Raw genomic sequence first — 12265 nt, 5'->3', positions numbered from 1 at the left:
GAGAACAACAGAGGATAGTTGAGACAAGATTCTATCCAGAATCCAAGATGGAAGGAGATTACAGACACGAACATGCATTTCCTAAACATGAGCCAGATGCAACAACGTATGTTCGGAATTGGAAGTCAAATTCCTTCCCCAGCTTATGCAAACATTATGAAGAGTGGTATTTATCAGACCGTTCGATTCCCACAATCCATACAGTGTAGTGAGCTTATCCTCGAGTGTGCACAATGTTATGATCCTCGCTCCCGAATGATCAAGACTCCTAAGGGTGCCATCATTGACTACCTTGTTGAGAATGCGATTGCTGAGGTGTTTGGAATTCCACGTAGAGCAGACATGAAAGATATAACTAAGGATGAATATGAAGACAGATATAAGAAGAAGATGGATGTGTGCAAGACCGTAGTAAACAAGGAGTGGATGAATGATCCTAGGGCTCATCATTCCAAGGCTCCCAAGACATTCATGTGCACAGAATTCAAAGATGAGTATAGTGATTTACTATTCCTGCTTAACCGAGTGATGGGGATGTTGCAGGGTGCAATATACGATGGATGGATGTTCTATTTCATCCAGGATTGTCTGAAAGGAACGTTGCTTAATTGGTCTAGAATCATAAGTGACAATCTGGGTTTTCAGCTGAGGAATGTGGAGCGGTCTAGGTCCTTCGCCATGACTTCCTATTTGGTGTACATGCTTGCACAATTTGTTACCTACAAAGGATTGATATGCAGAGGTGAAGTTGAGAATGGACAAGGACAATTCAAGAGTTATGAGTGTTATCCATAGTTGAACATGTATCTAATTGAAGATTATAAGAGAGTGAATGATGTATTCACTATGTACATCATGCAAATATTGCAAGGTGGAGTTCACAGGAGGTTGTCTAAGGAGGCAACAAAGCTGATAGAGAAATATGGATCGTGGTATATACAGTTTCCCACTTTCACATACCTAAGGATTCATGGACTTCAATCCGAACCCTACAAGCTTCCTAGGTATCCTTCTAACAGAATGATCTTGTTGGAAGTGGTGAGACAGCTTCTGGAGTTTGATTCTATCCAAAAGGAAAAGCACAGGACGGGCATGTCATTTCCTCTTTCAATGGGGAAGACATTGGAGGTTTGCCAATCCGCCTTAGTAGCTAGCACAACAAGTGAAGAGTTTGCATTCTATCGATTTGCAACATATAAGAAAAGAGAAAGATTTGATCCAGATAAGAAAGTTGGAAGGATCAGGGGAGAAAAGTTCATCCACAAGGTAGACATTGAGGATTATTGGGCCAACCTGATGGACGAGCAGGCAGTAAAGAGAAGAATGTGGTCCACAATGTCAGTGGATTTCATGAGGAAGTGTGGACTTTCCTCATTCCTGATCAAGTATTAGATGATAAGGATCATACGCATCCACAATATGAGAATGAAATGAAGAAGGCGATTTTATTGCCTAATTGGTCAGAATCAGAAGAAATAGATTTGAATGTATTGATGAGAGAGGTCTTGAGTTTCTCCCGAGCATGGGTAGATATTCAGATGAACAGATAAGTTGATATGAGTGTAGCCTTCACTTATGAAAAGATGAAACAGGAAGAATCCGCTTCTGAGGATGATCAAAGGACTATCAGTGATCTCAGGATTCATGCGGATGAGGAGAGTCAAGCTCCCAAGCGAAAGAAGAAGATTGAGGAGGTCACCAGGAGAAGTCAAGGCTAGAGGGAAGAAGATTGAGGAGGTCAAGAAGAAGAAGCAAAAGACTACCATTCCTTCACCTATCATTCCTTCACCACCCCTCGGTGTCTCATCAATCAAGGAAGTTGAAGTGCCAGAACAAAACAAGGAGACTGAGCAATGTTCCAACATAGTGATTTTACAAGAGAATATTCAGGATTTACATGCCACAGCGACATCTACTCCACCTAATGAAGATGATGATCAGCCAGGATCCCCTACTGTCCTTTTGGAAGTTAGTTTGGGAAAGAAAGTATACGATTTGACCAGGGATAATCCCAATGATGATGATGATGTTATCTCGGCATTGAGAGGGCTTGATCAAGAGATATATCTTGATGATGGTATGGAGATGGCCGCTATTCCTGATTGGTTGATGAAGAGTATGGAGAAAAGTAAGAAAATGATAGAGGCAGAACCTATTGATGACATTGATAAATACTTAGCTAGAAGCAGCAAGGAGAAAGAACCTAAGAGAGCTGAGATTTTGTCACACATAGCTAGAGATGAGACAGGAAAGCGGATTACGCAGGTGGTTGTTCCTATTGGAGGTGTGACGACGGACATTGCTACTCCCATGGATTTCCAGATTACTTCAATTGCCCTTGGCTGTACTACAAAAGAGCAGGAATTCCAGGAGGTTGGTGATACCCTTAAGGCAATCAGTGTGAGATTGGATGGAGAAATAGAGAAAAGAGAGAAGTACGAAGCAAAGAATATCAAACTTAGAGAGTACAATGTGGGGATAAGGCGTGAGAATCCCACCCTTATTTCCCCTATTGCAATTGATCGTGGACTACATTCACATTATGAGGCAGCGAGAGATACACTCTTGGAGGTGGAAAAATGGATTGAAAACACAAAGAAACAGGAAGATGGAAGGTGGTTTGTGATTATTGCCACGATATCCTTGGTTGTTACCACTTTGATTATTCTGATTGTTGCTTTGGTAACCCTGATTGTTGTTCTAGTAGTTTTGGTTATTGCTTTGATAGTTTTGGTTACCACCTTGGTAATTTCTATGCATACTGTAGAGTTGGTTGTTCTAATTCCTTAAATGAGTAACCTTTGTAGATAATTGCTTTACTTGATCTATCAACTCTTTCATTTCTACCTTCTCCTCTTGTGTCCTCGTGGATGTCACGGCATCTACTAGTCGATGGGTTGAAGAAAAGGTGGTTCATCGATGGGTTGAGGTGGAAAAATGGATTGAAAACACAAAGAGACAGGCAGATGAACCACCTTTTTTTCAACCCGTCAACTAGCAAGTTCTCCATCTTACCCAATAACTCCTTGAGCCTACAATTGTAAGCTCGCACGTTTTCATGCTTCCCCTGTTTGGTGTTATAAATTTCACCAACAATCTCATTATCATCCCTTAGGAGTCTTAAGTTTTTCCTGGAATGCCTTCTTCATCCTATCCCAAGATTTTGTATTCATCTACCAATTCTGAGAACCAGTCAATGGCCACTCGTAACGTTGCGGGAAATGACCTTAACCAATAGTCTTTACCCATCTGACCGCTCTCCAACCAAATAGTTTCTCATGTCTTACAATGCCTTACAAGATCCTCTGATTCATTCCACCTGAACTTGGGGAGTTTCTGCTTGTCAACACTTGGACTTGTCGGGAGGGTCACCATCTTTCTCGATCGGTATGTACCATGTGTTAAGTACCAAATTGGACTATTTTGCTCTTGACATTCCAATGCTACACCTGCACTCTCAGGCACGTGCGAGCCCTCTACATGTCCACCATCTGTGTCCTTCGCACCTTGATTACCTTCCTCATTTCTTGACTCCCTCCTTCCTGAGGTCTTTGGCTCAAGTCCCGTATTCTCGATTGTTCTACTATAGATAGGTTCTCGATGCAGTGCAGATTGTTCTCAAATAATTTAGCAACCTCATTCTTGAGGTTCCTTCCTTTGTCCTCTTCATCACGTATCGACTGTATGAACGAGCTACTCTCTGTGAACTTAGTCCGAGAGTCTTCTTCATCCAATACTGACTATACGAACGAGTTGTTTGCTTAGCCAGCAAGGTCTTCATCTACCTCATCAGGGAATGGTAGGTAAACAATTTTCTCCCACTCCGTCCACGCACATTTTGTGTCTCCATAGCTGAACGGTTTCTGCCTCTCTCAAATATGGCTTCAGCGAACACTTCTTGTTGGACTATGATTCCTCAACGATTCTCCGTAACCACCTGTTGTGACCATTTCACACATTGCCCCATTGAAAATGGGGACCCCTACTTTTTGCTTTCTAGGGTTTGTTTTCTAGGTCTTTTTGTCTGTTAGCCTTTAGCTTTTGAGTGTCGCCGAGGGGATCACCTGGATAGCAGGTTTTGCTTGAGTGAGGTCAAGTTGAAATTTGGCTAAGTCTGGAATGTCCTGATCCTGAAATTTGGCTAAGTCTAGAATGTCCTAATCCTGAAATTTGACTAAGTCTGGAAAACTGAAAATCCTCCAAAAACTAGATTTTGCAATGTAACTCCTGGAGGTCTAAACCACTCTCAAACATCCTGAAAGTATATATGGAATATAACTTAAAGTATTTCTTATACTTAAATGTTATATTCCATAAAATGATCCTGACGGAGAGTTCAAAAAGTCAAATTTCGCTCCTGACCCTTCCAAAGGGTCCAAAGCGAATTTCGCTCCTGACCCTTCCAAAGGGTCCAAGGCGAAAATCAACCTAGGACTCATTTCTTGCCTTATTTGACCAAATTTTGATTTGCAAGGCATTTTGAAGGGAAAAGTGGACATGTTTGGACTTTGGAATTGTTTGAAAACCTTGAAAAATGATGGATTCTAGCCTGGAAGAGGAATTTCACTCCTGACCCTTCCAGACGGTCCAAAGCGAAATTCATCATAAACTTCATTTGCCACCTTGTTTGAGCTTGCAATCCGGTTCGTGGCCTTGAAAATGATCTAACCATGTCTTGTGGAATGGTTTGAAACTTAAAGACTGAGCAATTTGGCCTAGAATGAAGATTTCGCTCCTGACCCTTCCAGAGGGTCCAGAGCGAAAATCTTATTTGATGCTCATTTTTCACTAATTTTGGCTAAATTGTGATATGCAGGGTCTCTTGGAGTGAAGATTGGACATCATTTAAAGATTTGGAAGCATGCAAAATGATGAATTTTGGACAAGGAAGGCAATTTCACTCCTGACCCTTCCAGAGGGTCCAGAGCGAAATTCCTCATAACCACATTTTGGGCCTTCCTTGGACATGAGACTTTATTCCTAGCATGATGAAAGATGAAAACCTACCTTGCAAGGAAGTTTCAAGTTGGAAAATTGATGATTTTTGGTCAAGAATGAAAATTTCGCTCCTGACCCTTCCAAAGGGTCCAGAGCGAATTTTCTCAAAATCACTCTTTGCTATAGAGTTTTGCTAAGGCAAGTATGGGACAAGGTGAAAATAGAAGGAATTGAGGCCAAATGAGAAAATTCACCCCTCACCCTTCCAGAGGGTCCAGGGCGAAAATTCTTCAAACACCTATTTTCCCTGGCGAAATCAAGTGAAACTTGGGTTGAACATGCAAGGAGAAGTGTGTTTTTAGCCTTGAAGGTGAATTGAAGTTGAAAGGATAGAGGAACATGCTCAAAACTTGAAAATCGCTTCTGACCCTTCCAGAGGGTCCAGGGCGAAAAAACCTAAATCCACCTTTTTCCTCCTAAGTTGAATGAAACTAAGCCTGGAATTCAGTGAAAGAACCTATTTGGAATGCCTTAAAAAGGTTTTGAACTTTAGAAAATGAAAATTTTGAGCCCAATTATGAATTTCGCTCCAGACCCTTCCAGAGGGTCCAAGGCGAAATTCCCTAAAATGCAATTTTTTCCTTCAAGTTTTGATGAGCTAACCCAGTGATGGAAGGAAATGGACCCTGGAGATCGCCTTGAAGGAGTTCAACGATCAAGCTAAGGTGAATTTTGACCTAAATTGAAAAAATCGCTCCTGATCCTTCTAGAGGCTCCAGGGCGAAATCTTGAAAAAACTTCACTAAGCCTCGGTCAAACCTTGATATTCCCAAATTTCGCCAAATTTGCCAAATTTAAGACATTTGGGAGGATAAATTAAATTCGCATTTATTAAGGCATTGGCAATTTAATAAATTAATTTTTAGGCCTTGAAATAATAAAAAATCCACCTTGGAGGCATTAAAATTAATTTTAAAAATGAAAAAATTAAGTTGAGCACTCAATATTTGTTATTTGCCTTTATTTGCCAAGTCGGCCATCCTTCAAAAAGGGGGTTTTATTTCATTTTATTTCCTTTTTGTCAAGTCGACCTCAACAAGAATTAGGGTGAGCGCCCTATATAAGGAAGGAGTATTGTTTCAAAATTCAAATCATTCATTCATTCCTTCTTATGCAAATTTGAGGAGCACATTAGAGGAGCGAATTTCTTACTAAGTTGGAGGCTAAATCCCAGAATTTGCTAAATGTTGGAGGCTAAAGAAGGTGAAGCTTTTGAAGGCTAATTGAGGCGTAATTCATCCAAAGGAAGACCACAATTCAACCTTTGCCCAGCAAAATCCGGTCTTCTTTCTTCATTTTCCAAGGTTTTATAGTTAAGCATTCAAAGGGAGGCATCGAATGGTGACCCCAAACCCGGAGGATCAACTACTTGGCAGACTCTCATCAAAGAAGATCAAGCCAGGACAAGGACGACCTCCTCCAGTCCAGCATCATCAGGAATAACCTCTTCCAATCTAGCGTTCCAAGGCGAGGTACATCATCATCCTGCACATCAAAGACAAAATAATTCAGAGCAAGGGTTCGTTGAAGAAGCAGATAGTTTCAGATGAATTAATTAAAGCTAGCTTCTCAGCATCATCAAATTGGATATCTACCAAGTTGCAAGTATCATTAAAGGTGGCATCCTAGTCATCACTCCTCCAGTCGGGTTGGTCCACCTCAGCATGTCCAGATTCAATGTACCTGACTCATTAAAGGTGGCACAAACTTTGATGTACCTACCTCGGTTATCCATTGGTCGAATATTCCAAAGAAGACATGTGTCCAAATAATGCAATTATTTCATTGGTCAGAATTAAGTTGGTTGTAACAAACCCTAATTAGGGTTTTCATTGTAGAATCTTGGCCATTGATCTCAAATTGATCTTAGCCATTGAATTGTATTAAGGGCACTATATAAGCCCCAGCTCTTCATTTTGTAAAGGCTAATAGAGAGTAGTTAGAAGGTGAATAGTTAGAAATAGTGGATAGGCAGTTGATAGAATAGCACTTAGAGTAGAACAGAGAGAGAAGGCAAAGATTGTTGCCAAGATGTTGTAAAAGACTTGTAAAACCTCATTGAAGAAATGGTGAAATCTATGGGTCGATTCAACAATTTGCATGGTCTTTATACTTCTCAAATTCGATTTCATGTTATTAGATGAGTGGAAGAAATGTGTTTGATTGATGGTGAAATTCGTATATCCATACTACTAGCAGTTTGTTGATTGCAGACTTGCCTTGTGTAGTCAACTGGAATCATTCAGCCTAAGCTTAACTTCAATTGTCGCTTCTTCATTGATATGCATCAGCCTGATGGTGTCTATGCCTGTAGTGATGATCTGAACATCATAAATCTTTCCTCTGAAGATCGCACTAACCTTGTGGAGATGGTCCTGGGATGTCAAAACAAGACTTAGTTAGAATTTCATCAAAGATCAATCATTGTTCCTACATTCTTAGTATCAGAATTAGATCCTTTCCTCGCCCTCGTCCTTTTTCCTTTTTTTTTCGAAATCTAAGCCAGTAAAATCTTGTGATTCCAGCAAAACAGACGTTTAGGTCGTTAAATGTAAGTCCCCTTGTGATTCTAGCAAAATCACATCATACCACAGAGAGCTTATCCACACGTAGAGATCCTACATTCAAAGAACCTTGAAGTCATCCCGATTGATCCTTTTCGCGACATCTTCAGCATTCGGAGACTTTATTCAAGAGAGGATAAGGTACCTTTAGGTATTTTATTCTGTGTTCGCATGTGCATAAAAAACACATCAACACCACCATCAATGTTCACTTTTCTCTTTGATCCAAAGAGATCTTCTCACCGATCATTCTCCCTCCTCTTGGTTGTTTGTCGCATGTCTTCTCTCCTTGTTTGGCTGCAGGCTGACGTTCCTCTTGGTCCCTATCCTCCCGAAGATCCCGAAGGGAAATTAAGTTATGTGCCAACAACCTTGGTTGCCTTCAAAGCAAATGGTCGACTGCATCATTCACTATGAGGTTATCACAGATGGCACTCTTAGGGACCTCTTGCTGAAGAGCCTCCCTTTGAATGTACTAGTTGATGGATGCTTCCCACAAGTATATTAGATCTTGTTCAACTCATCTTTGATCATGTTTTCATCTTCATCAGTTTCAGATACTTCTTGTTCAAATGGTCAGCCCTTTACATCACCATGCTATCTCTCTGTAGCATACATCTTCAGACTTCGTATCAACAATGACACCAAAATGTTTACTCCCATAGGGAACTTATTAATTGCTATGTAGAGCAAACAAAAAGATCATTGCAAAACATAAAATAATAGAACGTAATAATGCCAAGTAGAAGAGCATTTTAGAAGGATATTTCATTCATTACCATATACAATGTGTACAAAATTATAACTAGTTCTCAAGACAACGATGAGTAAATAAATACTATCCAACAGTTGGTTAAGATTACCAAATGCCAGGAACTCCCAAAACAACTACCCATTGGGAACAAATGACAACATTACATCAGCCGAATAATACTTCCATAATTAATACTTTGGCTAACAGCATATTTATTTATCAACATAGGATAAACTGTCACCTACACTCACCAAGTTGAAGGAAGATCATTGGCATAAATGCAATGTGCACTCCAATGTTTCTTGTTTCATTTAAAATGCCTTAACCAATTGACCACTTTTGCAAGAAGCAAAAGAGGGATCTTCCTCTTGGATAAAAGGCATCCCCAAGAAAGGATGTTGGGAGGACATTACTGAATTTGTAGGTGTTTATATGTTTTACTTGCTAAAGGATGAGATTTTAATCTTGCTCTTTCCCTCACAGCATCAGCTTCTTCTTCTTTAATGAATGCTATAATTTTTTCTTTTGGCAACCCCTTCTTATTTTGCACTTCACATATTCTAATCTCATGCCCACTTATAACACACAAGTAAGCTCACTCAACTATATGAGCTCTTAAATTGGACTCCACACTCATTACAATTCCAAATAAAAGCCCCACCTAGAAGTTTATCAAACATCGTAACATATTCCCATAAAGGAAATGCTTGATCATATTTCAATTGTTTGTTTGTTTTAATACCCACTGAACTTAAACTACTGGTAATTCCAGATAGATTGTAATTTTAATTTATTGTTCTTAGAAATTATAAAAAACAAACACCAAAAAACAGTATAAAAAATTTGAAACTTGTTTCTTTTCACCAAAAAATTGTTTTGTTTTTTTTTTAACTTGAAAAAATTCATCAAAAACTTGAAAATTTTGTTAAAAAACTAAAAGAAACAGTCAAAATACTTACCTTAGATGACTAAATCTCCTTTCTGCAAGTTATATTCACCCCTTTGGCACCTTGTGATTGACATCCTTCAAAAGAAATCAGCTACCTTTCAAAATGCAAAAATATCTTAGCAAGGGTATGTTTGAGAGACATGAAATTGTGTTTCAAATGAGGGGTGAATTTCAGGTTTAGGGAACTTTTTTGTGTTTGCTTTTAACTTTTTTATGTTTTCTATTTAAAAAAGGTGATTTTTTTTTAAATTGCATCTATGACTGTTTGGCACTTGCAGGAGCACTCAGGAGTGGCCCAAGAGCATCCCCACAATGAACCCAAGGCTTTTAGGTCGCTCCCTGGGTGTTACCATCACTGTTGCTGCTCCCACTATCGAGATGATTTGGCACAGATCTGGGTTCTGGAACTCGAGAACCCAAAAACTTCATATATATATGGCCTTTCATTCAATCCAAATTCCCATTATATCCTTGAAACATCTATATTTAAATTTTTAAACCTAACATTAAAGGCCGGCCTCAATGAATAAATAAATAAATGATCTTCCTCACAAAAGCCTACTACTAATTCATGAAAGCTAAAAGTAAATGAAGGAAAAATAGATGAATAGATATTATATTAATTTAAACGATCAAATAGAGGATCAAAAGAAAAGTTCGTCATGACACACTTTTATCACATTTCTCTAGCAGCTTTCAATAGTCTCTTGTTTCCATTGTTCTGCTGCAAAGAGAACACACATACAAGTAGAGTGTAAATAAATAAACTGATGGTGACGGGGTTCGCAGATGATGGGAGTGGAGAGAAAGGTGAATCTCAGTCAATGAAAAGCCGCTGCATAGGCTGCATCCACCACTTGTCTGCCCTGCTCAATGCTGTGAATGCAAATCATCTGTTGGGGGATAAGAGGATGGAAGCAAAGAGCAAATTAATGTCATTATTCTTTTGTAAAACACTAAGACAAAAACAAAAATCATAAGGATATTTTGTCATAACAATAATTTGAAGAGGGTTCAAGCAGGGCACATAATTTTAGGCTTAGATTTGCCTGCTACGTCTGTTGGGGCATGTTGGGTTCTTCATTGGTTCAAGGTTCATCAAAGACAAACTCATTGTCGTCTGCATGCAACCTAATATAAACTCCTAGCAAATTGGCCCAATATCAGTAGCAAATACAAACCAGACCTGGATCCAAGCACGATAGTGGTTCGCAACCTAATATAATCTCCTAGCAAATTTGCCCAATATCAGTAGCAAATACAAACCAGACCTGGATCCAAGCATGGTAGGGGATTAACTTAGAAAATACATGTTGACCCACACAAGATTCCTTATCAAAGGACCATCATGCAAGTGAGCGAGAAGGTATTCTTCATTTGACAAATTGCCAGTCATAAAACCACAAAGTTCTTTCAACAAGACTTTACTAGTCAATAGACAAATAACATAAATCCTCTTAATAATTACCCAGCAAAAACTTCTAAATTGGCATAAACAGACATTTTTTGTTAAATGGAAAGCTCTTCACAAAGTAGATTCTTATATACAAAAATTGACATGAATGATATAGATATAATACTCTTCAAAACTACCAACGTTGATTTCCAGACAAGCATAAGCAGGCATTGTTCATTAAATGGAAACCCCTTTAAAAAGTATACTCTTAATCCAGAAGCCATCATAAATTATATAAGTCACTTACATTTGCTCCATGGTCCAATAATGCTTTCACTGCTTCTGGTCTATCACTGCCTGCAGCCCATAGTAGTGGTGAACCAGCATCACTAGAAGTATCTACCGGCAACTCCTTTGATAATAATAAATTTATCAACTCTACACAGCCTGCACTATGTAAATATTACAATCAGAACCAGGTGTAGTGCACAATGTTGAGTCAAATATTAAGAAATCATTCTCTTCAAACATTTATTTAATGCATATAGGACACATGCATGGCAATTAACTGCAATAAGTAATTATTTAGAAAACGAAAGAGAGCCTGTGTTGAGTGTCTGATACTAACAAAAGAAGCCACTCTTTAAAGCCTATTTAGCCAGGCACAGAATACGATTATAACACAATAACATTTCTCAAACATAATAAGAGAAAAGAGGGTCCACCATGACTTTGGACATAATACGCCAAATGTTACTAATACCAAGCGCCACGGAAATTATATGAAAAGGTTGGGAAAGTAAAATGTTTGATTTATACAACTTATTGAAGATGAGATTGATTACACCCCTGTAAAAGATTCAAAGTCATTTGGGAATTGTCATAAGGTGACTCCATTACTATTAAAATTCAACACATGGTATACGGATTCTGCACTTTGGCATTCGAAACAAAGTATCTAACTTGAGCTTCGATCAAACCAGCGATTCTGAGTGCTGTAACCTGCATATACAAACTTCTGAAAGTACAAATAATAAAACAATAAAACTAAAATCACAATTCCGAAGTTGGTGGAAAAATGATTTTATTATTCTGAAAAATTTCCAAATACAAAAGACGCCACAAGGTCATAGATAATCCATGAACTTGACAATCCTATATAGAACAAAGCAACTCAAATTTTAAATTGTCTTTCATCACAAAAGAAACATCTGAATAAAAAGACACCTGCCTGTTGTGACCTAATCACACATCACCCCATCCCAGACAGGGACCCCCTAACTTTTAGGCCCTTTTGATCGTTTGGTCTTGGTTTTTTGTGGGTTTTGGTAGCAATCTCGTCAGTCTCTCCGCTTTGCAGATGTTTGAGGGTCATTTGGATTTAATCGGCTTTTCGTTTGTGGGAGACTGGTGAAGTCTAGGGCCTGTGTTGTCCTTTTTTAGGGTTTCTGCCTTTTGTCCTAGATTTTAAGGGTTTCTGTTAGGGTTTTGAAGAAACTAAACATGCGACTGGAATCAGGACCCTTCAAGGAGCCTCCCAGTAAAATTTGAGCCAAAACGGAGCAACTTTCTATTTTTAGAAAGTTCCTATTTTTTAGGGATTT

At 38.8% G+C, this 12265-nt stretch overlaps 1 protein-coding gene across 3 annotated transcripts in view; it reads right to left on the bottom strand.

The window, feature by feature from the left end:
• LOC131026826 (uncharacterized) overlaps positions 1-12265 on the bottom strand; it is a 159510-nt gene that overhangs the window by 134752 nt on the left and 12493 nt on the right. For all 3 annotated transcript variants that reach the window (XR_009102396.2, XM_057956817.2, XM_057956816.2), the window contains exon 5: positions 10969-11108. Coding sequence is in view for 2 of the 3 variants with exons in the window: in XM_057956817.2 (XP_057812800.2) it covers positions 10969-11108 (140 nt within the window). In the remaining variant the exon portion in view is untranslated. The remainder of the gene's footprint in view (positions 1-10968; positions 11109-12265) is intronic.

Source organism: Cryptomeria japonica, chromosome 1 (genome assembly GCF_030272615.1).
Source record: "Cryptomeria japonica chromosome 1, Sugi_1.0, whole genome shotgun sequence".
Lineage (NCBI taxonomy): Eukaryota > Viridiplantae > Streptophyta > Pinopsida > Cupressales > Cupressaceae > Cryptomeria > Cryptomeria japonica.
This window is presented reverse-complemented; position numbering and strand designations above follow the sequence as displayed.